The sequence below is a fragment of the Heterodontus francisci genome, chromosome 7 (assembly GCF_036365525.1).
Source record: "Heterodontus francisci isolate sHetFra1 chromosome 7, sHetFra1.hap1, whole genome shotgun sequence".
In the NCBI taxonomy this organism is placed as follows: domain Eukaryota; kingdom Metazoa; phylum Chordata; class Chondrichthyes; order Heterodontiformes; family Heterodontidae; genus Heterodontus; species Heterodontus francisci.
Genome location: NC_090377.1, coordinates 29001184 through 29025843, shown reverse-complemented (window position 1 = coordinate 29025843; position 24660 = coordinate 29001184). Strand labels below are relative to the sequence as shown.

Genomic DNA, 24660 nt, shown 5'->3' with positions numbered 1-24660 from the left:
GTCAAAACCATTGGGGAAACAGGTGCCCAGCTATGCACGGTCTCTGTTGTTTCTAGAAGTTTCCTTAGTGCAGAAGTCAGAAGGTACTTGATCGCCGATTGAGATGTCCTGAGGTTGTGAAGGGTGCTGCATAAAAGCAAGTCCTTTTTTTACATAAGCTGCTCTTATATGCCGGATACTGGCCTATTTGTTGGTTTAATGGTACTGGAGATCACGGAAAATAAACAAGAAAATACCCTCACAAAAATATCTAATAATATTCAATGTCATCTTTTTCAGGTCTGCACCTCATGCTGTGAAGGGACAATCTGTAACCTCCCATTACCTAGAAACACCTCCCAGGCAGTATTTTCAACACTATCTCCTATAAATCAAACATCTCGACATTTGCTTCACTCTGCAGTGACTTTAACTTGTGTCAGTCTTCTGTTCTTGCTTGTTGTATAGCTGGTGCTATTTTATGCTTTCATGTACAGCGTTGTCTAACATAGTATTTATTTTTGTATGATACATTTATGCCGTGAAATGTCTTATATGCTGTAAAGAAGGGTTTTAAAAAGTTCTAATTTTCCTCAAGTAAATATGAATTAAACTGTTGTCTATTGAAAATGGATGCAGATTTTAAGTTTAAGAAAACATTTTGAAGGAGTGCAAGAATTATGAAAATGTGAAGTCAGTAACTGATATTTATAAGTTGTTTATCCCTTATTGTGTGTTATGCAAGCATTAACATGATAAGGAAGTAATCAACACCTAAAGTATCTGCTGAATATCACCAACATAACATTTACATTGACTTCTAACAAAGCAGAGTCAGTATTCTGAGTTTTGGCAGCATGCAAAAGAAAGTTGTAGGAGAAAGAAAATGATCATTTACATATTTTCTATCAGAAGCTCTAATAAAAGTTATATGTACAATGAGAAGAGCACAAAGATCTACAAAAGTATTTTCAACCGTAGAACTAACAGCGGCATTCACTTTTTGAACTCTGAACTCTTGTGTAAGATTTTGTCTGTCTTGCTTACTCTTTTCACACAATAAGGACATCTTGCAAAACAAGAGGGTCCTGGCTCTGCGCTGCCCCTGCCACCACCCCATTCCCCCCCACCCCCAACTCAGCCCCCATAACACCACGTTCAGTCTCACAGGTGGGAGCTAGCAGTAGTACTCCCACCTGTAATAGCAGTACAACATTATAAAGAGAGGTCAAAGAAACCCAGTGTCTGTGAAGCTGAAGGATAGAAGCCTGACACTTGAATTCCTACAAGTGAATCTGTGACATGTTGAGCAATTTCCCTCACAGAACTAGTCACAAAATAATGAATGGTCATGAAAACTAGATTTAGTTCAGACACAATTGGGAGATTATAGTACAGCAAACGGGCATCCAACTGTGTGCATTAAGGTGAGAGATATTGGGGCACATTTACCTGTTCTTCACCGGGCATATCAGATCAGGAGGGCACACCACCTAAAGAAAAATATGGTGTCAAAAAGCACAAGGCTGGAAGGGGGCCTGGCTAATTTTTTCTCGATGCACATATCCAGTACATCCTGGTGCAAGAACAGAAGAATCTGTCCCATTGTATCAAGATCACCATACATGTGAATAGTCTGCATGGTGTTTTTCACAGGAGGGCATGGAAAATGACATGCGATTATTTTGAGGGTTGCAGAACTTAACTGCACCAAATTTAAAAGCTTGGCTCTGATGTTCTGTGGGAGTTCCACCAGTCAGGAGTTATGACAGGAGACTCTTCCATGGCGTTCTGTGGAGTCAATCAAGGTCCTCATTGTGTATTGTGCATTTATTAACTTTCAACTTTTTTAAAGAATTTTCTCCAGTACACTCCTAATCCAGAGCATCTTGCCACCACATAAATCAACCAGAGATAGACAAGAGTGAGACTATGGTATTTGTCACATAACTGTCATCTTTTTTGGCTGATTCCATTTACCTCTGGCAAAGCAGCAGATAAGACAGTCACTTAAAATTAAACATCTGATACAAGTGATCAAACATCTTGAAACATATTAAGATGGGGAGTGTCGGATCCATAGATTTCATGAAATAAGTTTTCACTATTGAGCACCTTGGGATGTTTTTCTCCATTACAAACACTGTCTATAAATGCAAGTTCTTGCTATTACTGAACAAAAGACGCTATTCTGCAAACTACTTAAAAATAGCAAATTCACTGATTTATATGTTTCAGCTACCAGACCAGGGTGACATTATAATCTTTTGATATATGGTTTCTAACAGTTTGTCCTGGTGCACTATTCATTATATTTTTGGAGAGGGACAGGGAAGAGGGAGAACTGACAATGGATCAAGAGATGATATTGCAGGCACCGAACACCTGAAAATCTGAGGCTGCTTGCAAATCGACTTCTATTGCTTTTGCCAACCACGGTGTTTAAATGAAGAACTTTCATTTATATCACACCTTTAATGACCGTAGGATGTCCTAAATGCTATTCAGTCAATGAAAACATTTTTGAAGTGTAATCACTATTGTAGTGTAGGAAATGCAGCCAGGACACCAGTAGAACTCCACTGCTTTTCTTTAAAAGTGCCATGGGATCTTTTACATCCACCCGAGAAGGCAGACGGGGCCATGGTTAACGCTTCAATAGAAAGCTGGCACTTCCGACAGTACAGCACTCCTTCAGTACTACGCTGAAGTGGCAGTCTGGATTATGTGCTCAAATCTGTGGAGTGGGTGATGGCATGATATCAAGAGAAAGAGGCAATGCAAGACCATAAAGAAAAGGGAAAAAGAAAGATGAGGCCACCCAAAAGTAAAATACTGTAGATGCTGGAAATCGGAAATAAAAACAAAAAATGCTGGAACCACTCAGGATACATAAACTTTTGTTTGATAACATTCCTGTGAAGTGCCTTAGGATATTTTGCTACGTTAAAGGCGTGATATAAATACAAGTTGCTGTTGTTTATCATCCAAATCTTTTGGCAAATTGGTTATGAAATCATGGTTTGACGTTATAATATGATTACAATTAATTTAACAAAAACACTGTTTTGTTTTATTCTTTTACATCCTTGATATTTGAAAGTATTTTTAAACCTACTTTGAGCCCCGCCTGCCAACCAACATAATAGAGGGAGAGCAAAAAATAGGTGAAAGAAATTTATAATGGAAAATGACAGCCCCTTCATATGCTTTAAGTGACAGGCTTGCCTCAGCTCAGAGGGTTAGCTCATGCATTTGAAGATAGACTCAAAATTATAGAATAGCTGAAACTCCAGTTTGGTTTCAATAATCACACCCTCTCCTTTTCACAAAAGGAAAACAGAAGTTTCTTTGGAACCATTTACAACCACGAGCCTTGTTTTGGGAGTGCCAGCTTGTGTCACAGTTGATTTCACCCGATCAGAAAATTATCGATTCAATGCCCACACGAAGACTTGAACAGGGACTGGCACTTTTTAATGCAATACTGAGGCAGTGCTGCATTATTTTGACTCTGGCATGAGATGCTGAACTGAAGTGCTAGTTGCCCATTCAGGTGGACAATGAAAGATATCCACCTGATAGTAGGGCTGCTATTCTGGAAGGATAATATCAAATGGGCCTTCTTCATCCAAATCTATCTTATGATGTACTTCCTAAGTGACTGTCTGTCTTTCAGTGCAGTGACGGGTTGGAAAACAGATTTATCATTGATACATGTATTTAGTTAACCTCACTATCCTTCCGTCACAAGATGAGAGGTAAAAATGCTTCAAATGAAAACCAATCTAATAATATCTTTTAATTTTTATAAATTTGTCTCCTTTGGAAACCCAGAGTTTAGTCATTCCGAAGGATGCTTAATGATTAAGATTGCTTATAAAATTAATTGTTCCAGTAAAAATCCAAACCCAACTTTGGCTTTGGAAAGCCTGAAAACACGTCCGGGGCTTGGATTCTCTGTTCAGAGCCAAGCCTTTCTGTGTAGAGATAGATTCGTTAACAAAGTCCTTGTAAACCAATATCATTTACTATGTTAAGTAAGGGGACATTCTGGGTGAGGTCACTTGACAAGAGCTGCATTGGTCCTGTTGCAATTTATTGAAGGAATGAAGAGGAACTTGCTTGGTCAGGTTCTATTTAATTGAGTCAAAATCTATTCAAAGCCTTCAACAAAGGACATTGAGCAACTAATGTCAAAAGATTGTTTCAGACAGACAGTGGTAGCAGCCTCTGTTTTCTCATTGAGTTGCCACTTGCTACGGGGTCTTTCCATTTCTGTCATTAAAATCCCTTTACTTTGGATCTTTGAAGCAATATTTAAATTATTCAGGATGTTAGCCAACAATATAAAAGTAACCAATTACTCTCCATTGGCAATGCTGGTAATGGCTTTGAAGGAACAGATTATTGTGTTTGGGTATTTATGTGCTTTATCACACCTTTTATAATGTAAACATTGCCATTTCTTCGCTGATGCAAAGAGTTTGACTAATGAAAAAGGCATCATGTAGAGATGCTAAAACACAGCGTTTTTTTGCCAAACCTATGAATCATATTATTTTCACTGAGTACTAATTTCAAAAATTAATATATAGATACAAAACATGGATATAAAATTGGCTGAGTGACAGGAAACAGTAGTGGTTCATAGTTATTTTTCAGACTGGAGGAAGGTTTATAATGAAGTTCCCCAGGGGTTGTTATTAGGACCCCTGTTCTTCCTGTCTATATTAATAACCTAGACTGTGATGTACAGGGCACAATTTCAAAATTTGCAGACGATACAAAACTGGAAGTATTGTGAACTTTGAGGAGGATAGTGTAGAACTTCAAAAGGACATAGACAGGTTGGTGGAATGGGTGGACAAGAGGCAGATGAAATTTAATGCAGAGAAGTGTGAAGTGATTCATTTTGGTAGAAAAAATGCAAAGAGACAATACAAAATAAAAGGTACATTTCTAAAGGTGGTGCAAGAGCAGGGGGACTTGGGTGTATATGTGCATAAGTTATTGAAAGTGGCAGGACAAGTTGAAGGAGCGGTTAATCAAGCATACAGCATCCTAGGCTTTATCAATAGGGGCATAGAGTGCAAAAGCAAGGTACTTATGTTAAATAAAAGCAAAATACAGTGGCTGCTGGAAATCTCAGATAAAAACAGAAAATGCTGGAACTACTCAGCAGGTCTGGCAGCATCTGTGGAGAGAGAAACAGAGATAACGTTTCAGGTCTGTGACCTTTCATCAGAACTGGAAAATGTTAGAAATGTGATAGGCCTTGAGCAAGTGAAAGGGGGGAGGGGGAAGAAGAACAAAAGGGAAGGTGTGTGATTGGGAGAAGGGCAGGAGAGATTAAATGACAAAGATGTCACGGAATAAAAGGTGTAGGGAGTGCTAATAGTTGTAATACAAATTACAAACCATCAGTCCAGAGAGAGTTTTAATGGCAGAATAATGAACAGTACTGTCTGAATGCAAAAATATGGACAACAAGTTTAAGACAGGCACATGGTTAAAAGAAAAGTTATGTTAAACTTGTATAAAACACTGGTTCAGCCTGAACTGCAGTATTGCATCTAGTTCTGGGCACAACACTTTAGGAAGGATATGAAGGTATTAGAGAGGGTGCAGAAAAGATTCACAAGAATGGTTCCAGGGATGAGGAACTTCAGTTACATGGATAGATTGGAGAAGTTGGGACTGTTTTCCTTGGAGAAGAGAAGGTTTAGAGGAGATTTGATAGAGGTATTCAAAATCATGAAGGGTCTGGATAGAGTAGATAGGGAGAAACTTTTCCCATTGATGGAAGGATTAAGAACCAAAGGGCACAGATTTAAGGTAATTTTTACATGTGGCGCATGGTTAGGATCTAGAATGCACTGGCGGAGAGTTTGGTGGAGGCAGATTCAATCGAGGCATTCAAGAGGGAATTGGATTATTACCTGAGCAGGAAGAATGTACAGGGTTATGGGGAGAAGGTGGGGGAGTGGCACTAGATGAATTGTTCCTTCGGAAAGCCAGCACAGAAATGATGGGCCAAATAGCTGCCTCCTGTGCTATAACCATTCTATGAAACTGTAATAATTGTTGCACTCTTACTACACTGTAATGACAAATTATGCTTCATTTCCTGGTATAAAGTACAAACAGTGAAAGATGTGCTGACACCTGCATTCCTGGTGCCAATCTGTGGTAATGTCTAAATGGATTATTTTTGTAATAACTATTCTTTAAGTATTATATGTATAGTCAACCAACTAGAATACCATGTGTTTCCATCACAATTTCACCTGTGTACTTCATTTAGAGCAGGAGTAAATAAACACAGTTGCATCATATATTGCAGGTTGCTATGTGTATTTTTGTAACACATATATACTGAGCACTATAGGGAAGATCATGTGAGTCAGGCTAAAAAACCATTGCCGATACTGGCCATATAGAATCATAGAAAGTTTCTTCTTCTTTGGCCTCCTTGTCTCGGGAGACAATGGGTAAGCGCCTGGAGGTGGTTAGTGGTTTGTGGAGCAGCGCCTGGAGTGGCTATAAAGGCCAATACTAGAGTGACAGACTCTTCCACAGGTGCTGCAGATAAAATTGGTTGTCAGGGCTGTTTCGCAGTTGGCTCTCCCCTTGTGCTTCTGTCTTTTTTCCTGCCAACTGCTAAGTCTCTTCGACTCACCACACTTTAGCCCCGCCTTTATGGCTGCCCGCCAGCTCTGGCGATCGCTGGCAACTGACTCCCACGACTTGTGATCAATGTCTCAGGATTTCATGTCACGTTTGCAGACGTCTTTAAAGCGGAGGCATGGACAGCTGGTGGGTCTGATACCAAGATGTCTCCTGGGCTGCAAGCTCCCTAGGAAGCTCCCTTGCTGTGCAACTCTATCCATGGCCATCTGCTCCCATTCTTAGTGCTTCCTCCCCCAATCTACCCTCTTAAACTGTTTAAATTCCCCTGGCTCTTTAATCAGTACATTTTAGCCCTAACTACAAGTTAACAGCTAGTTTAATGTTACCTGGGCCCATTGCCCTCTCCCAGCCATACCTGCTCTTTGCTTTCTTCATTGAGCACTGAATTTTGCTGAAATTGACATCCAGTTATCTGGACGCCAAGGCTACACTTCTCTACCGGACAAAATTGCAAAGTACAGCTGGTGATACTCTGATCTTCTATCCTGTTGTCTTCATCGTCCAGAGCGTCCGCGGCCACGGCGTGCGGTAAGTCCAGTGCAGAGAGGCAAAGAGGAAGGAGCAGCGGAACCCTAGGGTAATAGAAAGTTTAAGACACAGAAAGAGGCCACTTGGTCCATTGTGTCTGTGCCAGCTGAAAAACGATCCACCTATTCTAATCTTCCAGCATTTGGTCCGTAGCCCTGCAGATTACAGCACTTGAGGTGCATAGCCAGATTCCTTTTGAATGAGCTGAGGGTTTCTGTCTCAACTACCCTTTCAGGCAATGAGTTCCAGACCATCACCACCCTCTGGGTGAAAAAGTTTTTCCTCATCTCCCTTCTAATGTTTCTACCAATCATTTAAATCTATGCTCCCTAATCACTGACCTCTCTGCTAAGGTGAATAGACCTTCAACTCCACTCTATCCAGGCCCCTCAAAATTTTGTACATTTCAATTAGATCTCCCCTCAGGCTTCTCTCTTCCAACGAGAACAACCCCAGCCTATCCAATCTTTCCTCATAGCTGCATTTTTCCAGTCCTGCCAGCATCCTCGTAAATCTCCTCTGTACCCTCTCTAGTGCAATTACATCCTTTCTGTAATGAGGTGACCAGAACTGCACACAGTACTCAAGTTGTGGCCTAACCAATGATTTATACAATTCCAGCATAACCTTCCTGCTCTTATATTCTATACCTTGGCTAATAAAGGAAAGGATTCTATATGCCTTCTTAACCACCTTATTGGCCTGTCCTGCTACCTTCAGGGATCCGTGGACATTCACTCCAAGGTCCCTCACTTCCTCTACACTTCTCAGTATTTTCCCATTTATCATGTATTCCTTTGCCTTGTTTGACCTCCCCAAATGCATCATCTTGCACTTCTCCAGGTTGAATTTCATTTGCCACTTTTCTGCTCATCTGACCAGACCATCAATATCTTCCTGCAGCCTAGAGCTATCCTCCTCGCTATCTACCACATGGCCAATCTTTGTGTCATCTGCAAACTTCTTGATCATGCCCCCTACATTTATGTCCAAATTGTTAATATATACCACAAAAAGCAGGGGGCCTAGTACTGAGCCCTGTGGAACGCCACTGGAAACAGCCCACCAGTCGCTAAAACACCCGTCAACAATTACCCTTTGTTTCCTGCCACTGAGTCAATTTTGTATCCACCTTGCTGCATTTCCCTGGATTCCATGGGATTTTATTTTTTTAACCAATCTCTCATGTGGGACCTTGTCAAAAGTCTTACTAAAATTCAGGTAGACCACATCAACTGCACTGTCCTCATCTATCTTCCTTGTTATATCTTCAAAAAATTCAATCAAATTGATCAAATAAGATCTTCCCTTAACAAATCCATGCTGACTGTCCTTGATTAAGCTGTGCCTTTCTAAGTGACAGTTTATCCTGTCTCTCAGAATACATTCCAATAATTTACCCATGACTGAGGTTAGACTGACTGGCCTGTAATTATTCGGTCTATCCTTCGCTCCCTTTTTAAACAGAGGTACATTAGTAATTCTCCATCCTCCGGCATCATACCTGTACCCAGCGAGGACTGGGCCTTCTGCTATTTCCTCTCTTGTTTCTTTTAACAGCCTAGGGTACATTTCATCTGGCCCTGGTGATTTATCCACTTTCAAGGACACACTCCTCCTTAACTACAATATCTGCATCATCCCCCACTTTTGTGAAGACAGACGCAAAGTATTCATTAAGAACTATACCAACATCTTCCATCCCTACACATAGGTTACCTTTTTAGTCTTTTATGGGCCTTACTCTCTCCTTAGTTATCCTCTTACTCTTAATGTATTGATAAAACATCTATTGGTTCACCTTGATTTTGCTTGCCAATATTCTTTCATGCCCTCTCTTTGCTTTCCTAATTTCCTTTTTGATTTCATCCCTCCACTTTCTATATTCATCTCGGCTTTCTGTAGTATTGAGTTCTCGGTGTTGGCCATAAGCTTTCCTTTTCTGCCTTATCTTACCCTATAGGCTCCTTGACATCAATGGGGCTCTAGATTTGGCCATCTCACCCTTTTTCTTTGTGGGAACATGTTTACTCTGAACCCTTTGAATCTCCCCTTTGAATGCCTCCCACTGTTCAGACACTGATTTATCATCAAGTAACTGTTTCCAGTCTATTTTCGTTAACTCACTCCTCAGTTTAGTAGAATTGGCCTTGCCGCAATTGAGAACTCTAACTCCTGTTCTATCTCTGTCCTTTTCCAGAATTATATTAAAACTGACTGAATTATGATCACTACCACCAAAATGCTCTCCCACTGCCACTCCTTCCACCTGCCCATCTTCATTTCCTAAAACTAAGTCTAAAACTGCGCCCTCTCTTGTTGGACTTGCTACGTACTGGGCAAAAACGTTGTCCTGAACGTACTTCAAGAATTCTGCTCCCTCAATTCCTTTCACACTAAAACGATCCCAGTTAATATTGGGGGTTGTTAAAATCCCTTACTATTACTGCCCTATTGTTCTTGCACTTCTCAGAGATTTGTCTACATAGCTGCTCTTCTATCTCCCTCTGACTGTTTGGAGGTCTATAGTACGCTCCCAGCAGTGTTATATAAGGGCAACATTTTCATTGGATAATTATCTTTGCCTTTATGAAATAGTTTTTAAAAAATGATTACCATTCCAAACAGGAAGACAGTGCAAGCAGCAGTGAATGTGGAAAATTCTTTAAAGAAGCATTAAGAGTTGGTTTAGTTTAGTTTTTAGTTTAGTTTAGAGTAGACCCACCGGCCGTCCATGTCTCCGCTATAAAGACGTCTGCAAACGCGACATGAAATCCTGTGACATTGATCACAAGTCGTGGGAGTCAGTTGCCAGCGTTCGTCAGAGCTGGCGGTCAGCCATAAAGACAGGGCTAAAATGTGGCGAGTCGAAGAGACTTAGTAGTTGGCAGGAAAAAAGACAGAGGCGCAAGGGGAGAGCCAACTGTGCAACAGCCCCGACAAACAAATTTCTCTGCAACACCTGTGGAAGAGCCTGTCACTCTAGAATTGGCCTTTATAGCCGCTCCAGGCGCTGCTTCACAAACCACTGACCACCTCCAGGCGCTTACCCATTGTCTCTCGAGATAAGGAGGCCCAAAAGAAAGAAAGAGTTGGTATAGTCTGATTTTTTTTTTAGTGGCTTCCTAGACCCTTTATGAGGGCATTTTTAAGAGACAACCACATTGCTGTGGGTTTGGAGGCACATGTAGTCCAGACCAGGTAAGAATGACAGATTTCCTTTCCTAAATCACATTAGTGAACCAGATGGGTTTTTACAACAATTGATTTAAACAAGTGGTTTAATGGTCATCATTAGACTAGATTTTTTTATTTAATTCTAGATTTATAAATTGAAGTCAAACTTAATCATTTGTTGTGTGTGATTTCAACCCACGTTCCCAGAGCATCAGCCTGGGCTCTGAATTACTAGGCCAGTGACATTACCACTACACCACCACCACCCTGATGTTTTTAATACAACATCTGCAGTGTTGTAGCAGTCTCTGAGAATTGCTGTTCCTGTTGTTATGTAGACCACCTATTTCCACTTCCATAACATTGCCCCTGCCTCAGCTCATCTGCTGCTGAAACCCTCAATCATACCTTTGTTACCTCTAAACTTGACTATTCAAAGCACTCCTGGCTGGTCTCCCACATTCTACTCTCTGTAAACTATTCCAAAAGTCTGCTGCCTGGTTCTTAACTCGCACCAAATCCCATTGCCCTATTAGCCCTGTGCTCACTCACCGGTCAAGCAATGCCTTGATTTTAATATTCTCATCCTTGTTTTCGAATCCCTCCATGGCCTTGCCCCTCCCTATGTCTGTAATGTGCATGGTGTTCCCATGCATTTGCTGCCCTTGTCTTTCTAGTTGGCAGAGGTAATGGGTTTGGAAAGTGCTGTCTAAGGAGCCTTGGTGCATTGCTGCAGTGTATCTTGTGGATGGTACACACTGCTGCCACTGTGCATCGGTGGTGGAGGGAATGAATGTTTGTAGATGGGGTGCCAATCAAGCGGGCTGTTTTGTCCTGGATGGTGTCGAGCTTCTTGAGTGTTGTTGGAGCTGCACCCATCCAGGCGTGGAGAGTATTCCATCACACTCCTGACTTATGCCTTGTAGATGGTGGACAGGTTTTGGGGAGTCAGGAGGTGAGTTACTTGCCGCAGGATTCCTAGCCTCCGACCTAATATCTCCTTTTGTGTCTCGGTGTCATACGTTATTTTATAATGCTCCTTTGAAGCATCTTGGGGACGTTTTATTACATTAAAGGCGCTATATAAATATAAGTTGATGTTGTTGTTGTTGTTGCAGTAGGAGGACATGGCAACTCTTTTGCCCAAAGCAAAACAACAGAATCCAAAGTGAATCATAGAGGTGCAGCGACAGTCCTCTGCAGCTGATCTATGTACAGTCTACAGGAAGCACTGCGGCAATTCACCAAGGTTACTTGGACAGTAACCACCCACCCCTCCCACAAACTCTGCCACCAGAAGGGGCAAGACCTCCCCTTCAAGTTATACACAGTCTGATCTGGGTATATACTGCCACTCCTTTGTCATCACCACAAGAAATGCAGCAGTTCAAGAAGGCTCACCACCATTTTTGTCTGGTGCTGGTGATGGACAGTAAGTGCAACATTGCCCACGTCTGGAAAACAACATGAATAAAATTGTGCCAATCATTCCCCTGATTTCAATCGCAATCTCAACAATTTGATTTTGCATTGGACATGATTGAAACAGTAAATAATGGATTAAACTTAATATCCAACGAGGTCCAGTTCATTCATTCTTACACTGCACCTGAATTTGTAGGGTCCAGGCGTCAGTAAGATTCTCACGTAAGTTTAATGCTTAACTGTACGATGTTTTATGCATCCTTCAGTCACGATACAAGTATATTTTGAATACGCTGCGAGTTTGATTTACTTTCTCCCTTATCTTTGATTGATGAATCATATGGTTAAGTAGAACAGAAAAAGAGCTTTTGGGCCAAATTTTGCTCTATAAGTGAATCCTAACAGTATCTGCCATTAGTTAGACTTGACCTTGCATGACTAGGTTTTTAATTCTTTTGTGTGGCAAATTGCTGAAAGTGCGAGCTGATAACATTGCAGTGACGAATCTGAGTGAACAGGGAAAATAATACGCTAATTCCTTAATCAATCAGATTGAAGTGGTGCAAAATTTGGATCTATAGTGCTTGTTTTTTGGGTGCTATGAGTAGCCTGAGAGGTCAATAATGGTATCCGTAGTGTGCGCACACTTCTGATGTGTTTCGCGCACATATTGGTGAAACCATTAATGTGCACGCAGAGAGCATTCGCCAGAAGTATCCATTTAGGCAGATCATGCTATCAACCAATATGTAACGCTGATTTGACATCACCACTGCCATTTTCGAGCTTCACGCTCCAGCTAACACACGTAATCAAGCCTGACTGAACATGCAGCAGGAAAGACCCCCGAGAAATGCTGTTTAAAAGGATCATCAACTACTTAGAGGCTAGTTGCTGGTTGATTTCTACTGGATGCTGTTATGATTGTAGAAGTGTTTGGTGCTTTCTAGCATTATTTAAAGTTGCTAAAGTCTAAAGGGAGCGACAAGGTCAGTGTTGAAGGAGTTGATCCTGATTTCAAGGCTTCTGCACAAATCAGTTGCTCCTAGACATAGGTGCAGCAGTAGGCATTCCCCTTGAAATATAGTATGACTAGGAGAATGAGCAGAGGGCAAACAGAGCAGGCCAAGCTGCTGGAAGAGGGAGTAGGATGTAGAGAAGGGCTCTCAGCAAAAGACTATATTGGGTCAGTCTTCAGAGAATTTGGAGGGCCTCCTGGGGCTCCCAGTGGATAGAGTACATCTCTCTTCCTCTGCACCTTCTCAAGCAAGCTGTTTTATCAATACATTAAGAGTAAGAGGGTAACTAAGGAAAGAGTAGGGCCCATAAAAGACCAAAAAGGTAACCAATGTGTAGGGGTAGAAGATGTTGGTATGGTTCTTAATGAATACTTTGTATCTGTCTTCACAAAAGATGGGGATGATGCAGATATTGTAGTTAAGGATGTGATAAACATAGGGAGAGAGGAAGTATTAATGAAATTAGCATCCTTGAAAGTGGATAAATCACCTGGGCCAGATGAAATGTATCCCAGGCTGTTAAAAGCAGCCAGGGAGGAAATAGCAGAAGGTCCAACCATCATTTTTCAGTCCTCATTGGATACAGGTGTGGTGCCGGAGGATTGGAGAACTGTTAATGTTGTTTAAAAAGGGAGCGAGGGATACACCGAATTATTACAGGCCAGTCAGTCTAACCTCAGTCATGGGCAAGTTATTTGATTCAATTCTGAGAGACAGGATAGACTGTCATTTAGAAGGGCATGGATTAACCAAGGATAGTTCTAATGAGTTCTTTATGTTGTCTGATACAACATAAATGAGATGTGTGGAGTCCAGTTGGTTGAAGATCTCAAACAGGTTTATTGCAGCTAAACTATTATATACAGTACAGAGCAAACTATTTACAGAACCTTCTTTTAGGTGTTACAGTTGCAGAGTGACTCTGGCTTGGAGTCACATGACTACATCCTGGTACTTAGCTCATTAGCATACTGAGAACTTAAAGGGACATCACTGTTAAAGGCAATCATACAACAGTAGTCAGCATGGATTTATTAAGGGAAGATCGTGCCTGACTAAATTTGTTTGAATTTTTTTGAAGAAGTTACAAGGGTAGTGTTGAGATAGATTTTAGCAAGACTTCTGACAAGGCCCTACATGGCAGACTGGTTATAAAAATAAAAGCCCATGAGATCCAGGGAAATGTAGCATTGGCTCAAAATTGGCTCAGTGGCAGGAATCAAAGGGTGTTGACGAGTGTTTTTGTGGGAGGCTGCTTCCAGTGGCGTTCCGCAGGGCTCAGTACTGGGTCCCTTGCTTTTTGTGGTATACATTAACAATTTGTATGTAAATGTAGAAGGCATGATCAAGAAGTTCGCAGATGACACAAAAATTGACTGTGTGGTTGATAGCAAGGAGGATAGCTGCAGACTGCAGGAAGATATCAATAGATGGATCAGGTGAGCAGAAATGTGGCAAATGGAATTCAGCTCAAAGAACTTTGAGGTGATGCATTTGGGAAGGTCAAACAATGCAAAAGAATACACAATTAATAGGAGAATACTGAGAGGTGTAGAGGAAGTGAGGGATCTTGGAATGAATGTCCACAGATCCCTTAAGGTAGCAGGACAGGTCGATGAGGTGTTTAAGAAGGCATATGGAATCCTTTCCTTTATTAGCTGAGTTATACAACATAAGAGCAGGGAGGTTATGCTGGAACTGTATAAATCATTAATTAGGCCACAACTTGAGTACTGTGTATAGTTCTGGTCACCTCATTACAGAAAAGGATATAATTGCACTAGAGAGGGTACATAGGAGATTTACAAGGATGTTGCCAGGACTGGAAAAATGCAGCTTTGAGGAAAGATTGGATAGGCTGGGGTTGTTCTCCTTGGAAGAGAGAAGGCTGAGGAGAGATTTGATTGAGACGTTTAAAATTGTGAGGGGCCTGGATAGAGTGGATAAGAAGGACCTATTTACCTTAGCAGAGAGGTCAGTGACTAGGGGGCATAGATTTAAAGTAATTGGTAGGAATATCAGAGGGGAGATGAGGAAAATTTTGTCACCTAGAGGGTGATAGGGGTCTGGAACTCACTACCTGTAAAGGTAGTAGAGACAGAAACCCTCAACTCATTTAAAAGGAGTCTGGATATGCACCTCAGGTGCCATAAGCTGCAGGGCTATGGACCAAATGCTGGACAGTGGGATTAGGCTGGGTGGCTCGTTTTTCAGCCGGCGCAGACACGATGGGCCAAGTGGCCTCTTTCTGTGCCATAAACGTTCTATGATTCTAAGGCCTCCAGCGCAGTGTTGGAAAATCATGGAGCACCCGCTATCCAATCTTGTGCCATTATTACATCTTTTTACATGTCAGAATGCATTCCACAATGAAGTCCATCATCTCTCCAGCCATAATACACCTCCCCTTTAAAAGTTGCCGGCTGGCTTTAAGTGCTTCTAACCTCTCACAATTTTGGGCTTCCTGGTGAGGCTAACACTGGCTACTTGCTGCAATCATGTTAATTAGCAGGCAGCATGATGTTGGTGTGCTGTCTGCATTAGAAACAACAGGTATGGGTTAATCTGCATCAACACAAGCCCTGCACCTGCTTTCACAACTATCAAACTTAGCCCCCAAGGACTGTGAGATGAAAAGTGCAAGGACTGAGAAGAAGATTAAATTAGAGTTGGTGAGTTCAGTCCCAAGTCAGGTACGGAAAGATAAATAAAGAGAGGATTAAGAGAGATAAGAGGTAGAGATAGAAAGCAAAAGTAAAAAACAATTCATTTTAAATTTGACATTTTTAAAATCTCCAACTACAATCACAATTAGACTCCACATTTGTAATAGTTAATTTTCAGTGCCAGGGAAGTTGTTTGGCAGTAATTGACACTTATCACATCCTTAAAAGGGTAGAGACTGGAATGGACAAGACTTCACTTTCTGCAGAGAGTTTTATAACTACCACATAAATGCAGCAATTGCATGCCATTCCATGCATTTCAATGGTGACCTAAACAGCAAGATGCCATTTTCGCAAAGGTAATGGTGGAGAGGCAGAACTCGGACAGTAAACATTGGATATACTTGAGTTTAACCACACATTGGCCCCTCGCCTGAAGTTGCTCTGCCATTTGCACATGAATAATAGTGAGCGCCATTAGCCTCACCATTATTTTGACAGGAAAAACTGGGCCAGTGACCTTTTCTATTGAAGTCACTGCACTTCAAAAGATAATTAATTATGTGAAGAATGTTGAAATGTTTTGATATGAAAAGTGTATAAATGCATGAGTTATTTTTCTGAATCAGCAACATAGAGCAATTAGTACTGATAAACCACATGTACAATATTCCATATCAGGCTCGAGTTACTTGATGGTAATAGACCTAATGGTATCTGTCATCCATTAACACTGAGACAATTCATTTATTTTCTCTAAATGAAACCCCTCTGTGAACTGAAAAATCTATGAAATAATCATTTATTGTTTTTATAACCTGCATCAGCCGTATCTTGGCTCAAGAGATTTCTGTGAATTTTTAAAGGGCTACAGATTTGGTGGGGAAAATGCACCCTGAAAATGGAATGTTAACAGACAACACACACACACACAGGATCGTAACATAGCAGTGAACAGGTTGCAAAAACTTAACATAATATTTGACTCTCAACTCTGAAATATTCCTCTGAAATTGAAAGGTTGCACAATCACTATTGTATGCAGCTCCTGAATAAGGAGAGCTTTGCAATAACTTATTACAAACACTTAATGCAGATAATGATGTTAACTGCAACATACAGTTTACCTTTGAAATAAAATGGTGGATAGATGTTCAAATTGAATAAAACATTTGTAGAGCATGGTTAGATTTAGACATGATGCAGTATAATGTAATTCTGTAGAAAATATTGCTGTCATTATTACAGGCTATATTCTCTATTAAAGACACATTCCATGAGGATCATTTCATAAAATTACAAAAGTTTGGGATTATATAGCACCATTAACATGGTAGAAATATCCCAAGGCACTTCACAGAAGTGTTATGAAACCAAATTTGATACAGAGCATCATAATGAGATATTAGGAGAGATGACCAAAAGCTTGGTCAAAGAGGAAGGTTTTAAGGAGTAACTTAAAGGAGGAGAGACAAGTAAAGAGGTGGAGAGGTTTAGGGAGGGAATTCCAGAGCTTGGAGCCAAGGCAGCTGAAGGCACGGCCATCATTAGAGGAGCAATAAAAATCGGGGATGTGAAAGAGGCCAGAATTGGTGGAGTGCAGAGATCTTGGAGGACTGTAGAGCTGGAGGAGGTAACATTACAGAGATAGGGAGGAGAGAGGCCGTGGAGGGATTTGAACACATGGATGAGAATTTTAAAAGTGAGGTGTTGCCAGACTGGGAGCAATTGTAGATCAGCGAGCACAAGGATGATGAGTAAATGGGACCTGGTGCGAGTTAGGATATGGGTAGCAGGATTTTGGATGAGCTCAAGTTTAACGGAGGTTAGAAGGTGGGAGGCCAGCCAGGAGAGCATTCGAATACCCAGTGTAACAAGTGTGTCCATTATATCTTTCTCATGTTAATTGAAATGGGGTGCATGAAGAGAGTATAAACATTAAAAAGCTTATCTCAGATCAATGGTAGCTTGCTTATGACTTTTTTTCAACTGCTGTATAAACACTTGAAGTATTAAATACATGTACGTGCCTGCTTTCATTTTCATAGGACCAAAACACATTTCCAGGATGCACACAGCAAGACGCTGAAGAGTTTTGCCCTTTGAAGTGCAATAGTAGGTGAGCTGGTGGGAGTGGTGGTGAGATGGGGGCTATGCCAACAGCAGGTCCATTCTGTTAGAGAAGCCAGAGAGCTGTGTTGGGTCACATTCCAACGGTTGTATCTTGCTTCTTCTCAGATAAACTCTTTACTGGTCACATCTATTATTTATTATTATCACTGCCTCTTTGTGGTATTGGATATGTACAGAGGGGAATCTCATACTGGTTTCCCCTGGTTCCTAAAGCAGATGGAAACTGAATGGCCAGGCATCTGTGATCATCCCATCCCTCAGCTGTCAGAAACCCCTGATTATCAGCTTCCCATGTTTACCCAAAGGAAACCACGTTTGTCTCACTCAGCTAAATAAAGACATTGCAATCAACCACTGATAAAGTATCGCATTGAAATGAAGTTGTTCGAGGGAGGGTGGAAAGAAAGCCAGAATAGTTTATTGTGTTTGCCCAGGATGATGTCCTCTGACCAGTTGTGTGTGAAGGTTAACCCTTTCATTGTCCAGTCCTGGTGAATGTTGGTTTTGTCCGTTACAGATTAAAGGGGTGAATTTTCATCTTCACCATTTGGGTGGTAATCTGGCTGGATAGATCACACATCTTGCATAGAATCCATCTAAAATCATTGGAATGAAAATAAAGAGAGTCCTATAAAGCGCAGCTATCTGCTTCATCTGACTTCTGGCTTCTGGCTAGTCGGTGAAGCTCTACATAATGGCTGGAATTTTACATCCCACAGCAGGAGTACACTGGAGGCGGGGGTGAGGTCAGAAAATTGGGTGGGAGGCGGGGGATTCCATTCTCATTTTGTTGCTGCCTCTGCTGCAATTGTACGAGGGGCAGCAGTGGCGAGAAACCGTTTGCCCGCCCCAGGCCAATTATGGCCCTTAAGTGGCCAATTAACTGCCACTTAAGGGCCTCCTCCTGCCACCATTGATATATTACCAGTGGCGGGTGAGCAGCTCAGTAAAACCTGGCGGCCTCCTTCTGGGCTGGTGGGGGGGCCCTCCTAATTGGATGCCCTGTGCCCCACAGAGGGCTGCCCCACGGCCCAACTGCCCCCACTGAACTGCATTCGCCACCCTGCCTCCAACTGATCTCCCTTGCCTCGCTGGGGCCTGGCCCCACACACTTACCTTCTTTCCGGGGCTGGCCTCCCTCTTGCTCCTCTCTGTGGCTGCAGTCCCAGCAGTGGCCACCACTCCTCGTGGCACTGCTGGGACTGAGAGCTGCTGGCCCGCTGATTGGCTGGCAGCTCTTGGAGGTGGGACGTCCAGCCTCAGAGGGGCAGAAGTCCCACCAAAGACCAATTAAAGGCCTGGGCTGTGTAAACTCATAGCGTGGCTCCCAGGCCTGGCGGAGGCGGTCTTATCCCCAACTTTTTGGCCAGTGGGTGGGGCCTCCCACTCAACATAAAATTCTGGCCAAGTTCTTTTTCAGGTAGCTAATGTTCTGCTGAATAGAAACCATTTGATTCACAAATGCCAAACAGCTGCAAAATATTAAAACTTAAGCAGAAAACAAAGACGACAGTGCAGAGAAATAGCTGATGATTTGGAGTCCACCTTGCTCAAAATTAAATGTGGATTCTGCTGGTGAATGGGTGATTAAAATGCAGTTTATGAGAAACCCTTCGAGGAATTATTAATTGCTGCCTTTCTCCTAAAACCTGTAGATGAATTCAGGTTTTGGACTCTTCATCACAAGTTGTTTTATGTCGATTAGTACCAAATTAAGGATGGTCCTATATTGTGCTCTGAATCCCACTAGCAACTGGATTGATGTTGTCCAAACACTGGACCTTAGGACAAGGGAATCTTCCATCCCGAAGCTCTAGGCTTCGAAGCTTGTCGTCTTGACGTGAAAGACTAGTGTCTAATCTAGGGTGATGTCCATTCCCCATTACCTCACCTTTTAAGAATATAAAAGAATAATTAGAATTAGAATTAGAATTAGAACATTTCAGCGCAGTACAGGCCCTTCGGCCCTCGATGTTGCGCCGACCTGTGAAACCATCTGACCTACACTATTCCATTTTCATCCATATGTCTATCCAATGACCACTTAAATGCCCTTAAAGTTGGCGAGTCCACTACTGCTGCAGGCAGGGCGTTCCACGCCCCTACTACTCTCTGAGTAAAGAAACTACCTCTGACATCTGTCCTATATCTATCACCCCTCAACTTAAAGCTATGTCCCCTCGTGTTTGCCATCACCATCCGAGGAAAAAGACTCTCACTGTCCACCCTATCTAACCCTCTGATTATCTTATATGTCTCTATTAAGTCACCTCTCCTCCTCCTTCTCTCCAACGAAAACAACCTCAAGTCCCTCAGCCTTTCCTCGTAAGACCTTCCCTCCATACCAGGCAACATCCCAGTAAATCTCCTCTGCACCCTTTCCATAGCTTCCACATCCTTCCTATAATGCGGTGACCAGAACTGCACGCAATACTCCAGGTGCGGTCTCACCAGAGTTTTGTACAGCTGCAGCATGACCTCGTGGCTCCGAAACTCGATCCCCCTACTAATAAAAGCTAACACACCATATGCCTTCTTAACAGCCCGATTAACCTGGGTAGCAACCTTCAGGGATTTATGCACCTGGACACCAAGATCTCTCTGTTCATCTACACTACCAAGAATCTTCCCATTAGCCCAGTACTCTGCATTCCTGTTACTCCTTCCAAAGTGAATCACCTCACACTTTTCCACATTAAACTCCATTTGCCATCTCTCAGCCCAGCTCTGCAGCCTATCTATGTCCCTCTGTAACCTACAACATCCTTCGGCACTATCCACAACTCCACCGACCTTTGTGTCATCCGCAAATTTACTAACCCACCCTTCTACACCCTCATCCAGGTCATTTACAAAAATTACAAACAGCAGTGGCCCCAAAACAGATCCTTGCGGTACACCACTAGTAACTAAACTCCAGGATGAACATTTGCCATCAACCACCACCCTCTGTCTTCTTTCAGCTAGCCAATTTCTGATCCAAAGCTCTAAATCACCTTCAACCCCATACTTCCGTATTTTCTGCAATAGCCTACCGTGGGAAACCTTATCAAACGCCTTACTGAAATCCATATACACCACATCCACTGCTTTACCCTCATCCACCTGTTTGGTCACCTTCTCGAAAAACTCAATAAGGTTTGTGAGGCACGACCTACACTTCACAAAACCGTGCTGACTATCGCTAATGAACTTATTCTTTTCTAGATGATTATAAATCCTGTCTCCTATAACCTTTTCCAACATTTTACCCACAACCGAAGTAAGGCTCACAGGTCTATAATTACCAGGGCTGTCTCTACTCCCCTTCTTGAACAAGGGGACAACATTTGCTATCCTCCAGTCTTCCGGCACTATTCCTGTCGACAATGACGACATAAAGATCAAGGACAAAGGCTCTGCAATCTCCTCCCTAGCTTCCCAGAGAATCCTAGGATAAATCCCATCTGGCCCAGAGGACTTATCTATTTTCACACTTTCCAAAATTGATAAGACCTCCTCCTTGTGAACCTCAATCCCATCTAGCCTAGTAGCCTGAATCTCAGTATTCTCCTCGACAACATTTTCTTTCTCTACTGTAAATACTGACGCAAAATATTCATTTAACGCTTCCCCTATCTCCTCTGATTCCACACACAACTTCCCACTACTATCCTTGATTGGCCCTAATCTAACTCTAGTCATTCTTTTATTCCTGATATATCTATAGAAAGCCTTAGGGTTTTCCCTAATCCTATCCGCCAATGACTTCTCGTGTCCTCTCCTTGCTCTTCTTAGATCCTTCCTGGCTAGCTTGTAACTCTCAAGCACCCTAACTGAGCCTTCATGTCTCATCCTAACATAAGCCTTCTTCTTCCTCTTGACAAGCGCTTCAACTTCTTTAGTAAACCACGGCTCCCTCGCTCGACAACTTCCTCCCTGCCTGACAGGTACATACTTATCAAGGACACGCAGTAGCTGCTCCTTGAATAAGCTCCACATTTCGATTGTGCCCATCCCCTGCAGTTTCCTTCCCCATCCTACGCATCCTAAATCTTGCCTAATCGCATCATAATTTCCTTTCCCCCAGCTATAATACTTGCCCTGCTGTATATACCTGTCCCTGCCCATCGCTAAGGTAAACCTAACCGAATTGTGATCACTATCACCAAAGTGCTCACCTACATCTAAATCTAACACCTGGCCGGGTTCATTACCCAGTAACAAATCCAATGTGGCATCGCCCCTGGTTGGCCTGTCTACATACTGTGTCAGAAAACCCTCCTGCACACACTGGACAAAAACTGACCCATCTAAAGTACTCGAAATAGTATTTCCAGTCGATATTTGGAAAGTTAAAGTCCCCCATAACAACTACCCTGTACCCTGTAGACCTCACCACTCCTGTTTCTAACCTCGGCCCATACTACCTCAGTAGACGAGTCCTCAAACGTCCTTTCTGTCGCTGTAATACTCTCCTTGATTAACAATGCCACACCCCCCCCTCTTTTACCATCTTCTCTGTTCTTACTGAAACATCTAAATCCCGGAACCTGCAACATCCATTCCTGCCCCTGCTCTACCCATGTCTCCGAAATGGCCACTACATCGAGATCCCAGGTACCAACCCATGCTGCAAGCTCACCCACCTTATTCCGGATGCTCCTGGCATTGAAGTAGACACACTTTAAACCAGGTCTTGCTTGCCAGTGCCCTCTTGCGTCCTTGTAACCTTATCCCTGACCTCACTACTCTCAACATCCTGTACACTGGCACAACAATTTAGGTTCCCATTCCCCTGCTGAATTAGTTTAAACCCCCCCGAAGAGCACTAGCAAATCTCCCCCCCAGGATATTGGTACCCCTCTAGTTCAGGTGAAGACCATCCTGTTTGTAGGGGTCCACCTACCCCAGAAAGAGCCCCAATTATCCAGGAAACCAAAACCCTCCCTCCTGCACCATCCCTGCAGCCACGTGTTCAACTCCTCTCTCTCCCTATTCCTCGCTTCGCTATCACGTGGCACGGGCAACAACCCAGAGATAACAACTCTGTTTGTTCTCGCTCTAAGCTTCCACCCTAGCTCCCTGAATTTCTGTCTTAAATCCCCATCTCTCTTCCTACTTATGTCGTTGGTGCCTATGTGGACCACGACTTGAGGCTGCTCCCCCTCCCCCTTAAGGATCCCAAAAACACGATCCGAGACATCACGAACCCTGGCACCTGGGAGGCAACACACCAACCGTGAGTCTCTCTCGTTCCCACAGAACCTCCTATCTGTTCCCCTAACTATGGAGTCCCCAATGACTAATGCTCTGCTCCTCTTCCCCCTTCCCTTCTGAGCAACAGGGACAGACTCTGTGCCAGATACTTGTACCTCATTGCTTACCCCTGGTAAGTCGTCCCCCGCAACAGTATCCAAAATGGTATACCTGTTGTTGAGGGAAACAGCCACAGGGGATCCCTGCACTGCCTGCTGGTTCCCTCTCCTTCCCCTGACGGTAACCCATCTACCTACTTCTTTTACCTGAGGTGTGACTACCTCCCCATAACTCCTCTCAATAACCCCCTCCGCCTCCCGAATGATCCGAAGTTCATCCAGCTCCAGCTCCAGTTCCCTAACGCGGTTCTCGAGGAGCTGGAGTTGGGTGCACTTCCCGCAGATGCAGTCAGCAGGGACACTCTTGGCGACCCTTACCTCCCACATTCTGCAGGAGGAACATACAACTGCCTTAACTTCCATTCCCTCTATTCTAAATTCCCAACAAATCTACTGAAAAACCAAAAAAAAAAAGTCAAAACTTGTTAGGTTAGCAATCCAACGGACAGAACTTCTTAAATAAAAAGCTTACCTTACCAACACAACAGAGTCCTTTTTTTTGGTTAGAGGAGGAGGGTGGGTGGGATACACTACACGTGTAGTGTCTCGGCTACAGCCACCACCCAAATATACAGTTTTTACTTACCCAGCAGTCCCCTGGTCCTCCGAAAACAAAAGGGAATTAACTTTTAAACTTACACTGAAATTGACTTCCCAGCTGTAAGTTCGCTCCCGCACCTCCATAATGTCAAAGATAATATGGATTTTACTTGGATTTTGTCATAACTCAGTTGGTAACATTCTTCTGTCTGAGTTGTAAGGTTCTGGGTTCAAATCCCACTCCGGGACTTGAGCACAAAAATAAAGCCTGATGCTCCAGTGTATTACCGAGGGAGTGCTGCACTGTAAGAGGTGCCTCTTTCAGATGAGATGTTAAACCAAGGCCCTGTCTGCCCTCTCAGGCAGACGTAAAAGATCCCATAGAACTATTTTGAAGAAGAGCGGGGGAGTTATTCCCAGTGTCCTGCCCAATGTCTATCCCTCAATCAACGTCACAAAAATGTGGTCATTATCATATTGCTGTTTGTGGGTACTTGCTGTGCACAAATTGGCTGCTGCATTTCCCAGATTACAATAGTGACTACACTTCGAACATACGTCATTGGCTGTAAAGTGCTTTGAGATGTTTGATGATTGTGAAAAGCGCTATAACAAAGTTCTTTCTTTTTACATAATTAATGCATTCCATTTGTTTTGCAATTATAAAATAAATCTATTCACACTATGGAAAAATATCTGCAAGTATGGTGCTCCTAATCACATAATGCATTGCATAGTAAAATACAGCCTTTGGCATTATGATTGATAGAAGGAAAATATAAAGGAAACTTAAGCAATTTGCCATCTAAACTTTAGAAAGCTAGCAGCAATAAAAACAGGTTTTTTCTTTGAATGACCCGAGAATCACTCTGTAAGTGATCCTGTATGAACTTGACAGAAAAAAAAAATGTATGTTTGAATGAATGAATTAAAGCTTTATGTGCCTGGGCACTTTATTACTGTGCCAGGTAACCATGCAAATGCAGGATGTTTGGAATCAAAACAAAGGCAGATAAAGGTGGATTAAGTGCTATTCATAAAATAACATCTTTGGCCTACATTAAGGGAAGGCAAATTGAAAATTAAAGGGTTCTTGTCCTGAAAGAGATCTCTCCATTTGTACGCACAGTCTACACAATAGGT

General features: G+C 42.5%; 1 protein-coding gene across 10 annotated transcripts in view; it reads left to right on the top strand.

Annotated features, from left to right (window-relative positions):
• The window catches only part of lypd6 (LY6/PLAUR domain containing 6), a 253340-nt gene extending 247023 nt beyond the window's left edge, over positions 1 to 6317 (top strand). For all 10 annotated transcript variants that reach the window (XM_068034946.1, XM_068034944.1, XM_068034945.1 and 7 more), the window contains one exon: positions 280 to 6317. In XM_068034946.1, the coding sequence (XP_067891047.1) occupies positions 280 to 447 (168 nt within the window). In that variant the 3' untranslated portion in view covers positions 448 to 6317. The remainder of the gene's footprint in view (positions 1 to 279) is intronic.
• The last annotated feature ends 18343 nt before the right edge of the window (positions 6318 to 24660 follow it).